Below are 22,416 nucleotides of genomic sequence, written 5' to 3' on the forward strand. Positions count from 1 at the left end.
CATTTACTTTTATTAGTTGGAGGCTTATTACTTTACAATATTGTAGTGGTTTTTGCCATACATTGACATGAATCAGCCATGGATTTACATGTATTCCCATCCCGATCCCCCTTCCCACCTCCCTCTCCAGCCGATCTCTCTGGGTCTTCCCAGTGCACCAGGTCCGAGCACTTATCTCATGCATCCCACCTGGGCTGGTGATCTGTTTCACCCTTGATAATATACATGTTTCAATGCTGTTCTCTGGAAACATCCCACCCTGGCCTTCTCCCACAGAGTCCCAAAGCCTGTTCTGTACATCTGTGTCTCTTTTTCTGTTTTGCATATAGGGTTATTGTTACTATCTTTCTAAATTCCATATATATGTGTTAGTATACTGTATTGGTCTTTATCTTTCTGGCTTACTTCACTCTGTATAATGGGCTCCAGTTTCATCCATCTCATTAGAACTGATTCAAATGACTTCTTTTTAATGGCTGAGTAATATTCCATTGTGTATATGTACCATAGCTTATCCATTCGTCTGCTGATGGGCATCTAGGTTGCTTCCATGTCCTGGCTATTATAAACAGTGCTGCAATGAACACTGGGGTGCACATGTCTCTTTCAGATCTGGTTTCCTCCGTGTGTATGCCGAGAAGTGGTATTGCTGGGTCATATGGCAGTTCTATTTCCAGTTTTTTAAGAAATCTCCACACTGTTCTCCATAGCGGCTGTACTAGTTTGCATTCCCACCGACAGTGTAAGAGGGTTCCCTTTTCTCCACCCCTCTCCAGCATTTATTGCTTGTAGACTTTTGGATAGCCGCCATCCTGACTGGCGTGTAATGGTACCTCATTGTGGTTTTGATTTGCATTTCTCTGATAATGAGTGATGTTGAGCATCTTTTCATGTGTGTTAGCCATCTGTATGTCTTCTTTGGAGAAATGTCTGTTTAGTTCTTTGGCCCATTTTTTGATTGGGTCATTTATTTTTCTGGAATTGAGCTGCAGAAGCTGCTTGTATGTTTTTGAGGTTAAACCTTTGTTATGAGGAATCTTAAACTAAAACATTGAAATTCAAGTGAATGAGGAAAATGTCTAGTAAAATATACTAAAACTTGCATAAGAAGATATAAAAAACCTGAAGGTTCTTATAACTACTAAAGATGGATCTTTAATTAAAATATTGTGCAGAACTATAAGCCCACTTGGCTTACTGACAAGTTCTAACCAGATGTTTAAGGAGAGTCTTCTATTCTTATACAGATTCTTCCAGGGAATTTAAGTAAATGAAAACACTCCACTTTGTTTAACATGACTAGCATAATCCTGTACTCAGATTTAGCAAGGATGCTATGAGAAAATTATAGGCCTCACCCATGAACATAAAGTAATGGCAAACATCACCCATCAGTATCTATAAAAGCTATTAAATATTTCCATGTTGGGTTTATTCAAGGAATGCAAAATTAGATAAATGTTCAAATATCAATCAGTTTATTTTGCAATACCAACAGAGTAAAGAGTTAAAAATCTTGAACAGTAAATAAAAATTATTTGACACAATTCTTCAGTTCAGTTCAGTTCAGTTGCTCAGTTATGTCCAACTCCTTGCGACCCCATGAACCACAGCACACCAGGCCTCCCTGTCCATCACCAACTCCTGGAGTACACCCAAACCCATGTCCATTGAGTCGGTGATGCCATCCAACCATCTCATCCTCTGTCGTCCCCTTCTCCTCCTGCCCTCAATCTTTCCCAGCATCAGGGTCTTTTCCAATGAGTCAGCTCTTCACATCAGGTGGCCAAAGTATTGGAGTTTCAGCTTCAACATCAGTCCTTCCAATGAACACCCAGCACTGATCTCCTTTAGGATGGACTGGTTGGATTTCCTTTCAGTCCAAGGGACTCAAGAGTCTTCTAGTAAACTAGGAATAGAAGTGAATTTTCTTAGATGAAGAGGAGCTAATATGAAAGAATAACTTTAGATAGCAGAGCAAAATACTGAAAGTCTTTCCTAAGATTGGGAAAGAAATAAAGAGACTTGCTGTCTCTTGCTACTTCTGTTCAACATTGTACAAGGAAAAAAAGTACAAGAAATTAAAATCGTGAATATTAGAGAGGAAGTAACAAAACTGTCATTTTTCTCAAAGAGTATGATTGAATATGTAGAAAATCTAAAAGAATTTATAAGTTACTAAAATTATTGACAGGTTAGCAGAGGTGTTTCATATAAAAATAAATATATAAAAATTAGTTGAAGTTCTATATTCTAGTTATAGTTAAAATATTTGTTTAAAAATACCATTCAAAATATACAATATAAGTTAATTTCTTATAAATCCAGTTAAACAATATATATTGTAAAAATTCTATGGTGAAAATCGTTGAATATTATTTGGCAAAATTAAAGAATGCTAAGTAAATGGATACTTATTTCATGTAATGGGTTTGGAATTCAATATTTTATATATGCTCATTCTTCCCCAAGTGAATCTATAGATACAGTTTGGACTAACTTTATTATTTTTTTTTCCCATTTATTTTTATTAGTTGGAGGCAAATTCCAACAGAAATTGTGTGTGTAACTTGAGAATCTGACAGTAAAATATATGTGGAAGTACAAAAGCTAATAGCCAACACATTCTTGAAGAACAAAATTCAAGGACTGCTTCTAAGATAACAAACTTATCTTAAAGATACAATAATAAAAGAATATTATACTGGCATGTGTGTGGTCGGTCGTGTCAGACTCTTTGTGACCCCATGGACTGTAGCCTGCCAGGCTCCTCTGTCCATGGGATCCTCCAGGCAAGAATACTGGAGTGGGTTGTCATTTCCTCCTCTAGGGGATCTTCCCAATCCAGGGACCGAATCCACATCTCCTACAATGGCAGGAGGATTCTTTATCACTGAGTCACCTAGGAAGGCCTTATACTGGCATATGGATAATCAAATAGAACCCCCAGAAAAGTAGAAATATCCCAGAAAGACACACATGCAGACACATGTGTTTTATTAGAAAATTGGCACTATAAAGCATTAAGGAAGGATGATCTATTACATGGGTTTCCCAGGTGGTGCTAGTGGTAAAGAACCCACTTGCCAGTTCAGGAGACACAAGAGACAAGGGATTGATCCCCGGGCCAGGAAGATCCTCTGGAGAAGGGCATGGCAACCCACTCCAGTATTCTTGCCTGGAGAACCTCATGGACAGAGGAGCCTGGTGGATTACAATCCATGGGGTCACAAAGAGTTGGACACTACTGAAATGATTTAGCACAGCACAGATCTATTACATAAATGATGGTGTGACAATTGAATACCTATCTGGGATAAAAGTGAAATTGAATACTTGCATCATACACAAAATAATTCTAGATACATTATAGATTTAAATTTGAAAAAGCACTACAATACTTTTCAGAAGATCATATACGGATATACATTCATAACTTCAGGATAGAAAAAAATTCCTTAAAAAGGACACAAAAAGGAAAAAAAAAAAACTAATCATCAAGGAAATGATAAACAAATTGACTACATTACAATTAAAAGCTTCTTTAATCACATGACATCACAAAGAGAGTGAGAAAACACAGAATGAAGGGAGTTATTTGTAGCACATATAACTGAAAAATAGCTTATATTAAGTATATTAAAACTTAAACAAGTTAATAGGGGGTCAGGGAGATACCCAATAGAAAAATACACAAAATAGTGTGAACAAATATTTCATAAAAGAGAAAATACCAATGGCCAAAAAAAAAAATTAAGAAAAGATTCTATCATTATTACTAGCTATAAAAAGAATTTAAACAAAAATTTCAATGTGTTATCACTACTGACCCACATGAGTTGCTAAAATATAACAATTCTATTTATGCCAAATGGCTTAAAGGTTGTAAAGCACTAGGAAGGGGTCCTGAGGAAGAGCAGCTGTTTCTAAAAAGTAAATGTAATGAAGAGCTCTGTCCTCAGGGCAAGATATTCATCACCATGGCAACTGGAGGTGAGGCTCTCTACTCTGGCTGTTTCCACATTGAAGGTCTGAGGTCTATAGGAAGATCTGCCTACTGATCTGGCTCTCAGCCAGATCTCCCATCAGGAGAGGTAAGGTCCAACAAGCATGAACACATGCCAAGAAACCCCTGTAAGCTAATTCAAGTCAACCTAATCCCACATTCAATGAAGGATCATATATCTTGAAGTAAAAATAGCAAAATGAAACATCAGAGAGGGTGAAAAAAAAAACCTCAAAAGAAATAGAGGTAATCTGGAGAAGAGACAACCTGCAAAAATAATAAGTCATGTTCTTAGAGAGTTTTATGAGGATATTATACCTAGTATACATTCAGTCAAGGCTGTTAGGAAAACGGGACAATTGTAAAGCAAGAAAACTCAGAAAATTAAAATGAAACGACAAATATAAAATTTCAAGGATTTTTTTTGGTAGAATATAGAAACATAAGAAGGTGGGAAATGTGATTTTAAAGTTGTTGGAGAGACTTTGGAGATTAATATCGTGGATTCGTTACCTACAGAACAGGAATTCCAAGAAGAGAGAGAGAAAGGCATGGAATCTTACTTAATAGGAAATAAACACTTGGAAGAGGTGAGCAGTTTTCTCTGGTTAGACATGTATTGTTTACGTACTGAAGACTGTGGAAGAACAAGAGCAGTCAGGGGGAGTCCATCCTTCTTTACACTGACACTGAAGCTCATGGTCACACACCTAGAGAACTTATGGTTCTGTTAGTTTTCTCACTGGACTGACGCGCAACACACGGGCTTATTCATCCATAATTAAGTACATCTCAGAAAAAAAAAAGAATAGCCCCCTGCTCGGCAGCCTTTCAACTACCTACATATTTTAAGCATCAATAATAGGAATTTCATAATGCCATCTGCAGCAACATGGATGAACTTAGAAAAACGTCATCCTGAGTGAAGTAAGTCAGGCAGAGAAGGAGAAATATCATATGACATACTTATATGTGGAATCTAAAAGAATTGATACAAATGAACTTACAAAACAGAAAGAGACTCACAGGCTTAGAGAATGAAATTATGGTTCTTGGGGGGACTGGATAGTTAGGGAGTTTGGGATGGACATGTATATGTTGCTATATTTAAAATGGATAACCAACAAAGACCTACCTACAGCATAGGAAACTCTGCTCAGTGTTATGTGGCAGGCTGGATGGGAGGAGAGTTTGGGGGAGAATGGATACGTGTGTGTGTGTGTGTGTGTGTGTGTGTGTGACTGAGTCCCTTTGATATTTGCCTGAAACTATGAGAACATCATTTGTTAATTGGCTATATGCCAATACAAAATAAAAAGTTAAAAAAGAAAAAAACAGGAATTTCAGTACCAAGTTCTTTGAATGAAGTTTTCATTGAATCAAAGTACCGAAGAGTTAGATAAACTTAGTTGTTTGAATCATTCAACACCGAAACACTACATTAATATCACCCAAACTGTCTGACCTAAAATGACATAAGATTCGGTACGCTTTGGGAAACACTGTCAAGAATTACTTACAGCATGTCTTTTGCACTTAGAGGAGCAATTTGCTGATTTGTAAGTTCTTTCCAGGTCCACACATTCTGCATTAATGCAAACCTGAAAGTGATGTGAAAAACACAAAGCCAACATGAACATCCAAAGATATCACTTATGCAAACTGATGACTCTTCAGGAGTTAATCTTCTATTTTTAGCTACTATTAATGCTATCAAGAGCTTCCCAGGTGGCTCAGTGGATAAAGAATCTGCCTGCAATGCAGGAGATGCAGGAGACGTGGGTTCAGTCCCTGGATCTGGAAGATCCCCTGGAGGAGGAAATGGCAACCCACTCCAGTATTCTTGCCTGGGAAATCCCATGGACAGAGGAGCCTGGTGGGCTACAGTCCACAGGGTCACAAAGAATCAAAAAGACTGAAGCGACTAAGCATGCATGCACATATTGTTATCAAACTTGCTTTTTATTAGAGAAATCACAGCATCCTTTTGAAAATAGGAAGATGGAATCTAGGTAATTTTTGTAATAAAATATTTAGGAAGTCTTCTCTAAAGAAAATTTCCTTACTTCAATCCTCATGGATTATTCCCTTAATCCACCTCTTTAGTCCAGCTCTGTAGACTGATAGTTAGCATTGAGCTAAGCATTGCACATGATACAAGGTACTCATTCCAAGCAAAAATACTATGGAAAACAAGTTAACATCATATCATCTCTAAGATTAAAATAAAATTTTGTGTAAAAATAAGAAGTATTGCTATGATTATATTTATTATTATCAGTGGCTATCATTTGCTGAGAACCTACCAATTTAGGGGCAATAAAACTTGCCTGAATTTAACATCCTTGTGCTAAGAACATAATAGTTACTTATTAAATAACACTGAAGGGAACAACACAGTCATGTATACATGAATGGCGTAAACATCACTTTGAAAATTGTGCTCCATGAAACACAGAGAAGCCCTGAGAAGAAAATAAACAAAACAAAAACCAAACAGAAAGAACGTTCTGAGTAAAAGCTGCAATTTCAACTCACCTTCTTGTCTCCACATTTGGTTCCATTGATTACCATGCCAACTTCTTCACTGCTGTCTTCAGGATCAAATAGTCTGCATGTCAGTATTGTGACTATACGTCCTTTCCAGGGCAGATAATCTGAGCCACCCCTACAGAACAACTTCCCACACATGGCATCTCTGAGGAAAAGCCAAAATTTGCTGCAGTTGAAACACCAGGACCCAAACTGCCTTTTTATGCAAACGTAAATCACCTCCTAGACTATTAATATTTAACTAGTGGCATTTTTCCCTAAGGCAGAGACTCCTAGTTCTCCTTTACACCAATTTTCCCCTTATTCTTAAGTAACAGAACCACCATATTCAATGGTTTGCAAGGCCTGGTGTTGCTAAAAAAAACAAACAAGAACAAAAAACCCCTTGTCTCCCAGATTCCCTAATTTTGGCCAGTTAACCTAAATTCTGGCCAGTGGGAAGGATGCATAACCTTAACTTCATATTCTTGAATGTGGCCTCATGTGAGGGTATGTGTTGTTGTTGATGTTCAGTCACTAAGTTGTGTCTGACTCTTTGGGACCCCATGGACTGCAACTATCTCCCTTGGATGACACTCCAAGGCATCATGTGGGTTCCTGAAAGAACCCCTGCAAATTCAGATGAAACTGCTAGGGTCTCACTAAAGCCTTACATTCACTAACAAGGGGAAGAAAGTCAATGCCAACAAAATTGGAATCAATTGCTTTTATGCAAAATTTAGAGGAAAGTTGTAAAAAAAACTCTTCTGAGAGTGTTAGAATCAGATTCTTCTGATTACTCTGGTGGTTTTTAGAAAAAATACCACTGAGGAGCAGAGAAAGGCATGCGTTCTTTCCAGACTTGAGAAGGTGTTCTTCTTGAATAATTTAGGTAGAGCTTTAAGAGGAAGGCTCTAAAAAGGTGAAACTTGCTCAGTCATATCTGACTCTGCAACCCCATGGACTGTAGCCTACCAAGTTTCTCTATCTGTGGAATCCTCCAGGCAAGAATACTGGAGTGGGTTGCCATTTCTTTCTCCAGGGTATCTTCCTGACCCAGGGACTGAACTCAGGTCTCCTGCATCACAGGCAGATTCTTGATCCTCTGAGCCACCAAGGAAGCCCTAGGAAGGCTCTAGGACCCAGGGAATTTCAGGCTTACTTCTCACTACAAGCAAAAATTACTAAGAAGTGATCAGAAGGCCAGTCTGTGGGAAGAAATTAAATGCTTATGCCATTGGTTGCAGAAATTATCCAGTATTCACACAAGCATTGTGTGTACACTTTACAGAGGAAAGATGGAATTACCCTAGCCTCTTTTCCCTATCACAACCTCTAATACTAAATATTACTACCCACTCAACCTACTCCCACACACATATTGCCTTTTATTAATATATTTTCCCCTGATTTCCTATAAAGGAGATCCCACAAGGCATGACCATCTTTGAGGCTCAGACTCCCCAAGAGATGATATTCTGTCCAACATAGCTTGTTTTTGGTAATAACCATCATCAAGAAATATTAGTGTTATTTCAACAGAAAAAACTTGGATAAATGCTGATCTTTTTCATTCAGTGTCTTGTTACACATTAGTTTGCACATGCAAAGTTTGGAACAGGTATTTCACCTATTATCATTTAATTTTTAAAAATCATCTTAGAACTGTAGAATCCAAGGGAAATATATAGAAAAATCTCAAGTTCATTGATTACAGTGTTTTATCTTTTCTTTTTTCAGACTATCAATTTTTTTATGGAAAACAAATTCTTTAGGTCAGTTGTCAGTCTTTTCCCTTACTGTACCTTTTCTTTATGGAATGCCATGGCAAGTTCAAAAAAACCTGTACAATCATTGTGTTGCTTATTCCTCTGAGAAGATATGTACTTCTACCATAGAATCATCATGAAATGCAGTAGATGGAAAAGCATCTGAAGCATACTGGAGAATCAGTTTACACATTTCCAATGAGGCCCAGTTACTCTTGTATATTCCTTCTCAAACATTTATTCTATTTAACAGCAGCTATACTTGGTGTCCTTTGAAGGACGCATTATGAGTGACTGAAAAATGGGAATCATTCCCTATTTACCTTTTTAACTCGGTGCGTAACCTACAATAAAGCAAGTAATAGTCACTCAATGATTGTTTATCAAATAAATGATGTCCAAATTATTTTCTCTTTAAATGGGATAAATCAACATGTGTGAAAATGAGCAGGAAGTTCAAATAGCAGGACCACTTACTTTGCTTTACAGGGAATGTGTGTGTTGTTCACTTTTCGACAGTATCCATAAGTTGATCCACGTTCATTTCGTCTAAAACATGACTTATCTGCAACCCGGGATCCTAGGATCAAGCAAGGTCAGTAAGGTCATAGATAGACCGAAGAGAGTAAGTAGTTCAGTGCTACAAAGGATTCATGAAACAGAAAGACAGCATGAAGAATACGATTTTAGCATCATACCTCTTCTTGGAAATATAGTTTGCTTTGATATGATATCAAGAGAGATGTCCGGAATTAAAATAATATTTTGGATGGCCTATTTTTGAATGATGGCTATCTAAATATTTGGGGACATCTGCAAGATTGAAGACTTAGCTAGAAGAGCCATAGAATGGCAGATCCTGGAATGCTGTTCTTTTGGAGGGTATTCATGTGACAGGTACACCCTATGCTTAGTCAGACTTCTACTCTGCCAGGAAGTAATATGCATCACAAGTTTAATTTCTCATGCAATCTTCATCAGATGGGCAATCAGTGGTTAAGAGCTGTATGGTATGGTTAATTGCCTTAAACTTTCAATTTGCTCTGTGTGAAAATGATGACTCTATGATAGTATGCCCTTGTAATGCTATTATGAGGATTATTTTTTTTAAGTTTTTAGGATTATGTCTTTTTTAAAAAACAAACTTTATTTATTTAAATGTTTGATCACTCCTCGCATCATGTGAGATCTTAGCTTTCCTACCAGGGATTGAACCCACACCCTCTGCATTGGAAGACAGAGTCTTAACCATTGAACCACCAAGGAAGTCCACTATTAAGAAGATTAAATGAGTTAATCTATGTGAGCCACTGAGAAGAATGCCTGGTCAGTAGAACATGGTGTAAAAATATTACCCATTCTTACTAGCATTCTCATTTTTCTAATAAAGGTATAGAGGGTAGTATTTGTTAAAGCCACAAAGAGAGATGAAAAATCAGACTTCAAATCGAGTTCTATTGAGTCAAATGCCTCTATCCTTCTTTTTCTAATGCCTCTACTCCTTCTCTCTCCCCAGCCTTAAAGATCAATATGAAGACCTGGAAAATATGAATCCAGCCTTTGAAAAAACAACAATGAAGTTAAAAATAATAAAAAGCCTATGGAATCTAGGACTAGGAAATACAAACTACTATAGGATGGTTAAGAAATAAGGTCCCATCGTATAGCTCAGGGAACTACATTCAATATCCTGTAATAAACCATAATGGAAAGAAATACAAAAAATTGTCACTGTTTGTAGATGACATGATACTATATAGAAAATCCTAAAGATGCTACCAGAAAACTACTCATCAATGAATTTGAGCTCATCAATGAATTTGGGAGAGTTGCAGGATACAAAACTAATACACAGAAATCTTGCATACCTATACACTCACAGCAAAAGATCAGAACAAAAGATTAATCAGTGGAGCAGAATAGAAAGTCCAGAGATAAACGCACACACCTATGGTCACCTAATCTATGACCAAAGAGGTAAGAATATACAGTGGAGAAAAGACAATCTCTTCAGTGAGTAGTGCTGGGAAAACTGGACAGCTACATGCAAAAGAATGAAATTAGAACACTTCCTAACACCACACACAAAAATAAACTCAAAATGGATTAGAGACCTAAATGTAAGGCCAGATGATTTAAAACTCTTAAAGGAAAATACAGGCAGTTCACACTATGACATAAATCACAGGATCTTTTTTGACCCACCTCCTAGAGTGATGAAAACAGAAACAAAATAAACAAGTGAAACCTAATTAAAGGTAAAAGCTTTTGCACAGCAAAGGAAACCATAAATGAAAGACAGATGGATGGGACAGAATGCTTTTTCAGCCACGATGAAACACTGTCCCTTGGGATGATAGGGTTTTCCTGCGTGTGGACATGGAGAGAGGCAGACGTGCCAGTGACCCTGGGCTTGTCCTCCTACCTGGTCCCCAGAGGTCAGTGCACTGCTTCTCCAGGGTGGGGCACGTTCCCATCCAGCAGTAGCCCGTCCCATTCTGGCAAGGGAGGCCATTGATTTGGTACCGATCACTGGGGCAAAGAGGAGATTTGCCATCACACATGTCGGGCAGGTCACACTCATCTTTTGCTGGTCTGCACACCTCACCAGCCTTTTTTAACTGTAGGGAAATAAAAATGTAGACATGGGCTTTTTCCACCTGACCTACCATAGTGTCTCAAATTGATGCAAATTATATTTTACTTGTGGCCTTTAATTAGCAATGCATACCTACAGGCATCATTCTATTTTAGTTTACAGTTGTATAAGTCAAAACCATCTCCTATAATGCCATTTCTACTGACTTTGGCCAAATCCTGAGTCATTAAAGCAATCAATACTTCTGAATTTGTAGAGAAACTGCTATAAAAATAACAATGAAAAAATACTTTAGAACACCAAGCAATATTATAGATGCAAAGAAGGAAGTTAACTCTCCCTTTGTTAAATGCATCTTTCTCAAGCTTTTCAAGGAGATTTAAATCTGCAGCTCCAGAAATTTACTGGTGAAGTGAATCTTCTGTAATAGGGAAGATAAGCTTTGAAGCCCCGAGCAGCATGCTCTGAGATTTTCCCAGGCATCGAATTTCCTGAACCTGAATTCCTTTTCATGTAATTTTAGATATTTTTTTTTCACTCACATCTTCCTATGGAGTGATTTATTAGGAGGGAGAAACAAACCAAAAATGTTCATTTGCTGTGTTAATTCCATTAAAATCTATTACTGCAAATCTTGCTCTTATTTGCTCAGAGAATGTTAGTCAAAGAAATCCTGCCATTCAGGCAGATCTCAAGAGGCTTGTGTGGAAACTGGAAGCAACTCCTTCCTTAGCTGAAGCAACTAGGGGAGTTCTCACGCCAGGGTTCTTGCCTGAGAAATCCCACAGACAGAGAGGGCTTGTGGGCTATAGTCCATGGGGTCGCAAAGAGTCAGATATGACTCAGTGACTAAACCACCACCACTTCACACCATCAAGACACTTTTAACATCTTTACACTGGTGAGAGCATATAATCAAAATTTTCACTGGGGCCTATGAGACCCTGCAAAGATCCTCTGCTTCAGTCAGACTAACTTTCTTATCAGATGTCACACAAACCATGCTTTACCTTCTGTTTATTCTTTCCTCGTTTGGAATTTTTTTTTCTTTCTGTTTATATAAAATCTGCTCTACTTCCCAAACTATTTGAAAGCCTAATTTTTCCATGAAAACTCCTCTGATCCCTTCAATGTGGATCACTGCTCCTCTTTTCCACATGTAGTAGGAAAATAGCCCAGAATTTGGATAATTATGAAAGACACATACTTTGGATATGAAAGACACATACTTTGGATATGAAAGATACATACTTGGCTCTGCCAGTGGTTAGATGTGTACCCTTAGCAATTGAGTTTAATCTTAACTTTATAAGCCATTATGAAAATTAAGTGAAAAAATGTGTGGAAAGTAATATTACCCAAAGGTCAAATATCATTATAATATCTGCCTGGCATTTAATCATGTACAATATTTTAATCTGTTTCAGGTATGTATGAATATATCCTCACCCTAAGGAAACAGCAAATATTTTGAGGAAAAATACCACTTTTGTGTGTGTGTATGTGTGTGCAATGCAAGAGACACAGGAGCTGCGGGTTTGATCCCTGGGTCAGGAAGATTCCCTGAAGGAGGAAAATGGCAACCCACTCCAGTATTTTTGCCTGAAAAATCCTATGGGCACGTTAGGTAGTTGGAATAGGAAAAAGGAGTCCAAAATGGTGGTGTCTAAAAGACAAAGAAAGGGAAAAGCCTGCAAAAGTGGTTCAAAAGAAAACCCATGGACTGGAGTGAGAACTTCAGGTTAAAAAAAAACATACCCATTTCTTGGCTAGCCCAATTTTCATAGGGCAGGCTCAGTGGGGAGGAAATAAATGTATAAAAAAAGGAAGCCAAGACGGATTAAGGCCTCTCCTTTGAGGTCAGCCCACCCTCACACCTTGAGGGTGTACTATCCTTTGCTTGCCAAATAAAACTGAGCTGTAACTGAACTGTAACACTGATCCACCATTTCAAATCTTTGTTGCAGTGAGACAGAACCAAGAAAATTACACAATCCCCCGACATATCCAGTGCCGTGACCCAGATGTAACCTGGCTGAAACAACTTCAGCTCATCCTCAGCGAGGCAGATAGCAAGCACAGCAGAAGGTTGACTTACTGGAAGCTCACATGCTGGAAGCTGAATGTGAAGGAAACCCAGTGCAGTGGAAATGACAAGAAGCCCGTGTGCTGGAAACTGGGACAGCAAAAACAAACTCAGATGAAAGTTCATGATGCTCAGTCTCAGATTCCAGAAGACCTCCAGTTTAGGTAGGAGGTCCTCGCCCCTTTGTCTGGATGGACATATGGCTAACAGAATCTTAATTCCTTTACAATCTCTTGTTTCTTATTTCCTTGAACCCCCTGTGAACAGATGAATGGCCGTGGGTGCAACTGAGGGACTCTGACTGGGGCTACTCCCAAGTGTGTCCTGAAGGCTCCACTATCTGCTGTGCCCTAGTAGCTGTTGCCCAGGTGGGTGAGGGTTCTTTGGTCCTTAATCTCCTTTGTGCCTAGGATCAGGCCAATGAAAACTGTGGGCACAAGTCAGGCATTTAGCAGTTTTTCCAGCAAGTTTTGAAAGGGGTTCCTTGGCATGTTTTTCCCACTGCTTTTTTCTACTGTCCTTTAGCTCCTCTCTCCATCTATGCCTCTGTTTACAAAGTATTGGGCAGGTGATCATCTTTCCATTTCTGAAACCTGTGTTTGAAACTGTTTACCTAAGATTGGGACTCAAACCCATGTGGCAGGGACTCTGCACTATGCTTAGTCACTCAGTCATGTCCAACCAGGACTTGAGCCTGGCCAAAACCCATGGTGCCTGGTTTCAGGACCTAATGAAGCTCAGGTTCTTGATGTCTCATTGCAAAAAAGTTCAGTGAGAGACACAGCAATAAGTAAGAGGTAGATTTGTTTGAATTCACAGAGAAGCACAGTCCACAGAGTGTGTGCCATCACAGAGGGTATATACGGTGCCCATGAAATGTGGTGTGGTTAGTTTTTACCGGCTGGGTGATTTCATACGCTAATGAGTGGGAGGGTCCTTCCAACACTTGGGGAAACTCTCACTCCTTGGTCTTTCGACAGTGCCTTGGAACTCTCATGGCGCCTCCAGGTGTGTCTTTAGCTTGCAGATTGAAGGCTTTTAGTTGATTTTGACTTGTCTGCATCTTGGACCCATTTGATTTTAATTGGCTTATGTTATGCCCTTGGGCTATATCAGTCTTTCAAAAGTTGTGCCCTGCCTGCTTCAGTCCTGTTTCATGCTCTTTTCATGAGCCCTGTCCAGGCTCACAATGTTGCCTCTACAATCTTCTGGCAGGACAACCAGAAAACAGCTAGCCCTTGGGAGGGAAATACTGTATAATATCCAATCCCTCTAGAGGTTCACACCTTCATCTTCCATGTTTCCCACAACAGCACCTCTCAGTGAACCTGCTAGGGTGGGTGACAGGCACAAATGCCTGCTAGAAGTTAATCTGTTGGTGGCATCCCTTCAAGGGCAACTGGGTTTCCAGGGACAATGTTTGCCACTTTGGGAGTTAACCCTGCAGGTTGTTTCGGCCCAAACCCTTACCACCCTTCTCCTACAGCTACAAACATACCCCTGGATCAAATCTCCACTCCACTTTTATGGAACATCTGATCTGTTGCCTCTTATCATTTTGTCCTTACTAATCATTTTGTCCCACTTACTAATTCCTACAACCATAAACCTGCCCCTACTGCAGGCAACATTGCTCCACCCTGCTTATTATTAAAGCACTCTTAATGCCCCTAACAGGACCAGATAACCCACTCCTTTGTCATTACTTCTGTTATTACCTAAAGTGGGTCTATGACAATGAAATGTTTACCATTGGAGACACCCTAAACTGCCCTGGTGGCTCAGAGGTTAAAGCGTCCGCCTGCAATGCAGGAGACCTGGGTTCGACCCCTGGGTTGGGAAGATCCCCTGGAGAAGGAAATGGCAACCCACTCCAGTATTCTTGCCTGGAGAATCCCATGGATGGAGGAGCCTGTCCTCCACACGGTCCATGGGGTCGCAAAGAGTCAGACACGACTGAGCGATTTAACTTTAACTTAACTTAGGGGAGGAAATCAGTGACTTACATTCCCTCAGAGAAATAAGAGGATAAGGTTTATGGCTATTTCCTCAGGTTCCCAGTCTCAGGGCACAGGCTTGGATTACTTTACCTCATGGTATCTATTCCCATCTGTGGTGGACAAACCAGCAATGAGTTAAGATTACAGCCCCTTAATCCTACCCAGCACTAGTCACACTGGAGTCATTGGGAATTCCCAACTCCTGCCTGGGGGTCCCAGATCGACCTGCCTTGACCCGCCTAGGAATCTGGTCCTTGGGAGGTTGTCATGTCTCGACCTGCCCGGGGATTCAATCTCCAGGAAGTTGTCACACCTCAACCTGCCTGGGGATCTGCACCCTGACCCAGATACACCTAGCTCTCAGGTTGCAACAGTACTGAGTAGGATAAGCTTCAGATAGGCTCACCCCTAAGGAAGTCCACCCAAGGAAATAGAAGGAAGCCTATTAGTTGTGGGACCGTGCCGGGTCTCAGCAATAACTCAGGAGTCCAACGAGAACCCCACTGCCTTTCTGGAAAGTCTAAAAGAGGCCCTCCAGAAGTTTAATAACTTAGACTCTTACAAGGAACAGGTGATCTTAAAGGACAAATTCTTGTCCCAGTGTACATCAGGCATCAGGATACAGTTGCAACAGCTACAGCAGCAGGACCCTGCTGCCTCTTTAGATGAGATTGTCCAGACAGCCATCAATTCCTTTTATAACAGAGAACAGGAGAGAGAGGCCAAGGCCCAGGAAAGGGAAAGAAGGAAAGAAATAAGGCATGCCCAGATCCTGGCCACCTTCCAGGGAAGCCCTGTGGCAAACTCCAAGTCCTTGAAGGACAAGGCATGAAGCAAATGCCTAATCTGTAGATAGGCAGGGCATTGGGCCAAAGAGTGTCCAAACTGTGACAAGTCTGCTAAAATGTCTTGCTACAAACACCATCAACTGGGACACTGCGTAGCACTCTGCCCTTGGGATCCAAGAGCCTCAAGGTCAAGTGCCAAGCCTTCCCTCTTGATGGTTCAACAGGACTGAAGTGGCCTGCTCCAGCCAGCCCACCTGTCACAGATAACCATCATGGAGCTGGAGCCAAGAGTGCACCTGGATGTGGCAGGTAGGCCCAAGAATTTCTTGGTTGATACAGGGGCTACCTACTCTCTCCTGACCTCCTACTCTGGAGCATTCTCCTCCCAAACCTGTGCCATTTTTGTTGCTACAGGAAAAGCAATAACAAAAAGATTCATCCAAGCACTTCTTTGTTGCTGGGATGGACAAATATTTTCCCACCAGTTTCTGGTGGTCCCTGAGTGTCCTACTTCTTTATTGGGAAGAGACCTTTCCCTGCTTTCAAAATCTTGCAGCTACTGCAGTCCTGGTAGAAGATGCTTTAAAACTCTCTTTTGGGGGCAAACTAGCTATTTTGACCAGCCACCAAGTGAAACAACTCCTGAATGGGAGAGGCCATTTAGGGATGTCTGATCAAAGGATCCTCAGATATCAAATAGTGCTGATGGACAATTCAGGCCTGACTATATCCCCTTGTAAGATTCTTAACCCAGCTATGTTCCTGCCTACCCTCGAGGGCTCTCTCCCTTTTCACTCTTGCCTAGAAACCTTGGATCACTGGACAAAACCCCAAGAGGGATTGCTGGAAGATCCTCTGATCAATCCTGAGGAAATCTGGTACACTGATGGAAGCAGCTTTGTCTTGGATGGAAAAAGAAGAGCTGGATCTTCAATAGTCTCCAATTTTGAGACCGTAGAGGCTAAACATTTGCCACCAGGTACTTCAGCCCGACTGGCTGAGCTCATAGCCCTGACTCAAGCTCTACAGCTGGGAAAAGGAAAAAGAGTAGCCATTTACAATGACTCCAAGTATGCCTTTCTGGTGCTACATGCACATGCTGCTGTTTTAGGAAGAAAGAGGCCACTAGACCACACAAGTATCCCCAATCAAATATGGTGACCAAATCCTTAGGTTCTTGGAGGCAGTCCATCTGCCTGCTTAGGTTTCAGTCTCCCATTGTAAAGGGCACCAAAAATACAGCAGCATTACAAAACAATGACCTAATAGGGGTTGCCACCTTAGTTCCACAGACTAATTTGCCAGAAACTGCTTCATATTCTGAAAGTAAGACTCTTAAAGCTAAGAGTGAGGGTTTTCAAGAAGATCATATGGGGTGGTCCCAAAAGGAGGGACTCCTTTTCCTGCCTGGGAACCTCCAGTGATAGTTGGTTAACTCCTTATATGCCACCACTCATTTAGGGGAGAAGGACCTCCAAAGATTACTAGAAAGGTCCTTCAGAGGAACAGGCCTCCAAACGACTATAAGGCAAGTGGTCTCTGTTCCACTTTCCAGTTAAACAACACCCAAGGAGCTCAACGATCCCACCTGGCCCAGCCTGTCCAATGGCGTGGGACCTACCTAGGAGAGGACTGGCAAATCGACTTCCCCCAGATGCCAATTTCTTAAGGATATAAATACCTACTAGTCATGATAGATACATTCACAGGATGGATTGAAGGCTTTCCCACCTGCACTGAGAAGGCTCAGGAGGTGGTTAAAAAAAAAAAAAAAAAAACTATTCCATGAAATCATTTCAAGATTTGGTCTGTCCAGCTCATTACAAAGTGACAGTGGGACATCATTTACTTCTAAGGCCACCCAAGGGGTCTCTAAAACATTGGGCATTACTTATTACTTTCATTGTGCCTGGAGCCTTCAGTCTTCAGGAAAAGTAGAAAGAGTCAACCAATTCTTACAATCAGTGATAAAAAAGATAACCTAGGAGACCTCCCTGGGATGGAAGGAGGCTTTACCAATATCCCTCCTCTGTACCCATACTGCCCCTAAGGAACAGGCTTGTCTTAGTCCTTATGAGATGCTGTATGGGAGACTTTTTGTTTATGTCAATGACCTCTTCCTAGATCCAGAGGTTCAGACCCTCCAGCCTTAATCCATGGCCTTTGGGAAATTCCAACAAGATATACGTTTGTGGGTTGTCAACCAGGACCCAAAAGATTCTAAAGACCTACCACAATATGCTTCAGGGACTCAAGTTCAAATTAAAGTCTGGAAAGATGGGTCCCCCAAGGCTCAACTCCAGCCCAAATGGAAGGGCCTCCTATCCTATAAGCCTTTCTACCCCCACAACAGTCAAGGTACCAGGACACAACTCCTGGATTTACTACTCATGAGTCAAGCTGTGGAAGAAAACAGAAGAGGACACTCAGTACACCTGTGAGCCCCTGGGAGATCTCAGATACCTATTCAGGACTACAGATGAGTGCCATTCTAATGAACACCCCCAAAATTAAGTTTCTGGGGATAAGATTTCTCAGGATAGCTCTAAAGAGCCAACACAGCTTGGCAGGGGTTATACTCCAAAATACAGAAAAATCCAGAAGATAGATTTCCTGATTGCTGAACAAGAAGGGACTTGAGCCATCTTGAATGAGATGTATTGTTTCTGGGTAAATATCTACAGCTAAGTTAAAGTCTCACAGTCCTCAAGAAAAACATTCAAATCCTATGGGATCTCAAAGAATGAGCTCAATCTCTCTTTGGGGATCTTTCTCTTGGCGAAGGGGGATTTGGAGTTGGCTAATGCCCCTACTAATCCCTGTTATCAGCATATAGATGCTGCTTATGATTGTTCCACGCGTTACCAATTGTTTAACCCATTTTGTCTTTGCCCGGGTCAACAAGCTATAAAATCCAGTGCTAGTACAATAAGGATATATGAAACTACACCCAACCATGAAAAATATCACTGACCCTTAGGTGGACACCGCTATAAGGACTCTGAGACTTGAGACTAGAAAGAGGGGGAGGTCCAATGCACCTCACTGTCCCAGGTCAGCAGAAAGTAGCCAGAGAGACTCTGACACCCCTATTCCCAAAGAATTGGGCCTCCCATCTCTTGAGGGGGGAATGTTAGGTAGTTAGAATAGGAAAAATGAGTCTAAAATGGCAGTGGCTAAAAAAGAAAGGGAAAAGCCTGCAAATATGGAACACAGAAACCCTGTGGACTGGAGTGAGAACTTCTGGTGAAACAAACATACCGGCTTCTTGGCTAGCCCAATTTGCATAGGGCATGCTCAGCGGGGAGGAAACAAAAGAATAAAAGGAGGAAGTCAAGACAGATTGAGGCTCTCCTTTGGGGTCGGCCTGCCCTCACCCCTTGAGGGTGTACTATCCTTTGCTTGCTGAATAAGCTGAGCTGTAACAGAGGTGTAACACTGGCCAGCCATTTCAAATCATTGTTGCATGAGACAGAACCAAGGAAATTACACACTCCCCTGACAGATGGAGGAGCCTGGCAGGCTACAGTCCAAAGGATTACAAAGAAGCAGACACTGCTGAGTGACTAAGCACTGCACACACAGCTTCTTAGAAACAAGCTACTTTTTTTTTAATCACCCATAATCTCTAACAAATGGGACTTAATAAATACTTGCTGAATACTACTTACATTCTCCAATTTTCTTCCTTTTGGCTTCTTTATTTCTTTCCTCTCCCTCCAACATCAAAACAAAACAAAACCAAAAGCAAAAAAAAAAAAAAAAAAATCTATCCCAAACACTACCTATAACCCAGCATGCCATCTGCATATTCCTTTTCCACATGATTACCATGTATTTAAAATGTATGCAATTCTTTGTCAAGTGAGCATGAATCAGATCCTGGACCTTAACAATCAGTCTAATTAAGAAAACAGATAAATAATCATAATACAGAATTCTGTGCCATAGTAGAATGTAACATGCTGAACTCTTAAGTGGAAGAGAAGTTCAAAAAAGCCCCACAGAGAAATTGACAGAGCATCCTCATCCTAAGTCTTTTTTCCTAAGAATTTCAGCCGGAAGCCACTTCAAAGGATGAAGACAAAGGAACCCCTATATTCTTCAAAATAAACTTTCCCACTAAGCCATTATTAAACTGTGAAATAAAATTCATATTTTATGGCAAGACAAGAAAAATTTAAACATGAAAAAGTATCTCTACCCTATGGCCTCCTCTTTCCCCTGACTGCATTGTGCGTTTGCATCAGGATGAGCCAAACCTCCCCATGGGTAGAAACACCTGCTCAACCATAAAGAGCAACATCCTCCCAGCACCAACAAGAAAACTCCTTAAAAATAACAATCCTTCTTGAGCTTGTAAGGGACCATGATGGCACTTAGATCTGGATTGTATGAATTATCGATAATATGTTATTTAATGTACTTGTCTTGAAAAACTTACACAACTGTGCTTTGACTCCTAATGGACTCACTGGTTTCCAGAGTATTCTGAGATGCTCTTCCCCATTTATGATCCTCAGTTTGACTAGAATAAAATTCTCCATTTCTTTCTTAGATCAACTGATTCATTTTTGTTGACAAAGGATATATGTAAACAGTTCCTGAACTTGGTCCCAGAAGATCCCATGGCATCAGAAGAAACAGGAGGTAGGAATAACCAAACATTGGCTTTAGAACTGGTCATATTTGGAGTTTGCCATTTAGTGGTTGTATTATTTTGTACATTTTCTGTTCTGAGACTCTGTTCCCTCAAAAACAAAATTAAATATAATATCTACCTCAAAGGGCTGTCAGAGAATTAAAGGGCCCATGTTTCCAAAGTGTTCAGTGAGAACTTGAGAGATAGTAGCTAACATTATTTTACAGGCAGAAAAATATTACTTTGCCTATTTCATTTAACATAATCTCTAAGATAAGATTTTAGTACAGAAAAGAAAACAAAGAGCAAACATAATTATTAAGTTATAAATAAATAATAATCTTACCTGGCACTTTTCACAGCATTCTCCTAATGCACATTGAACATTTTCTTTCACTTTACATGTTTTTGCATCACAGCAAACGTTGGTACATTCCTAAGAAATCCAAAAACAAATGTAAATGCCAGATTAGCTTTTGGTCTCATTTTTGCACTATTCATAATATAATTTATTCATCACACAGACATTTCTTTGATATGGTCTGAAACTAATTTGGGGGGGGGGAGAAACACAAGCTTAACATTAGAAATATTGAGTTTATCTGAATTCTACTTACATCTTTTTTTTTTAAATATCTTTTCTAACTTCTCCAATCTACCAGATTAATACTGAGCATGGTCTGTTTTTGGTGAAATATGAAAGAAAACAAAAGAAAGGTATAGTTTTTGAAAATCAAATTCTTCTAACTAATGAACATAATTAGTTCAGCTCATCAGTTTTGTATCTATCCAGCAGTAAGTTTAAGCTCTAGAGCATGTACAGAAAATCTAAAAATAGAGTTCTTTGTTCAAGTTTGACATTTAACTCAATTCTCTGTAAGGCACTATTCTTTGTCTTCTTCTCTCCTCCTTGTTTCTGGGAAATCAGGCACCTACACGAGGCATGGGGGTAATCCTACTGGGGAAACTCCCCTCGTAGCTGTTCAGATTCAGCCAAAAGGCGGGATGTTTTTAGAGTCACAAATTTTTAGTGTTGAAACTCTTAACCTTATTTCAAACAAACATCATCTGGGAAAGTTTCCTTTCTCCCACAGAAAAGATAAATGTGTAATCCTATTTTGAAGTTAGGCTTCTCGGGTGGTGCAGTGGTAAAGAATCCACCTGCCGGTGCAGGAGACACAGGAGACAGAGTTGGATCTCTGGGTCAGGAAGATCCCCTGGAGGAGGAAGTGGCAACCCACTCCAGTCTTCTTGCCTGGAAAGTCCCATGGACAGAGGAGCCTGGTGGGCTATAGTCCATGGGGTTGAAGAGTTGAACACTGAGCAAGCATGCACGGTTTTCAAGTTACTTAAAGGCTCACACCGGGCTTGGCATGGTACTCACTTGAATGTTAATAAGATAGGGGCAAAGGTCCCATTCAGAGTCCTGGCTGCCCTGTCAAGAGGGTGGGACCAAGCCAGGCACTTCGAGCGATAACAATTTCTGAGTCCCAAAGCGGTAAGAAATGATTGAATCCCAGGGCAGGGAGGCTCCAGGGTTGCTAAAACAAACACCTAACACCTGAATCCAGATCTTGGCTCCTCCATTTACCAGCCCAATGACCCTAAGCAAGCTATTTCCACTCTCTGAGACCTATCATAGAACTGGGTCTAAAGTAACTGCCAAGTAAGTCTCAGGCACATAAGAAATGTGAGGTATTTCTCCCAAAAAAGGAGGTTTGAGGATAGGAAGCTCAAGCTGGTGGGTGGACCTTATAAAACAGAAGATGGGGAAGGAATCTTGAGAAGGAAACAAGGAAGATCTTAAGCAATTCAGGGTTTTTTGTGAGAAAGGTTGACCTGACCACTGTCTACAAACACGAATATACAAAATTACAGGAAACACAAGGTTCATTGGGCTTCCCAGGGGGGGCCAGTGGTAAAGAACCGGCTGCCAATGCAGGAGATGTAAGAGACTCTGGTTCAATCCCTGGATGGGAAGATCCCCTGGAGGA

General features: G+C 40.4%; 1 protein-coding gene across 1 annotated transcript in view; it reads right to left on the reverse strand.

Moving 5' to 3' along the window:
• Positions 1-1,461: 1,461 nt before the first annotated feature.
• The window catches only part of ADAM28 (ADAM metallopeptidase domain 28), a 62,085-nt gene continuing 41,130 nt past the window's right edge, over positions 1,462-22,416 (reverse strand). The window contains exons 13-18 of the mRNA XM_020900956.2: positions 20,769-20,858; positions 10,733-10,928; positions 8,785-8,887; positions 6,545-6,704; positions 5,527-5,607; positions 1,462-1,909 (exon numbers count right to left, since the gene is read on the reverse strand). Coding sequence (XP_020756615.2) covers positions 1,877-1,909; positions 5,527-5,607; positions 6,545-6,704; positions 8,785-8,887; positions 10,733-10,928; positions 20,769-20,858 — 663 coding nt within the window. The 3' untranslated portion in view covers positions 1,462-1,876. The remainder of the gene's footprint in view (positions 1,910-5,526; positions 5,608-6,544; positions 6,705-8,784; positions 8,888-10,732; positions 10,929-20,768; positions 20,859-22,416) is intronic.

The sequence above is a fragment of the Odocoileus virginianus genome, chromosome 31, assembly GCF_023699985.2.
Source record: "Odocoileus virginianus isolate 20LAN1187 ecotype Illinois chromosome 31, Ovbor_1.2, whole genome shotgun sequence".
In the NCBI taxonomy this organism is placed as follows: Eukaryota; Metazoa; Chordata; class Mammalia; order Artiodactyla; family Cervidae; genus Odocoileus; species Odocoileus virginianus.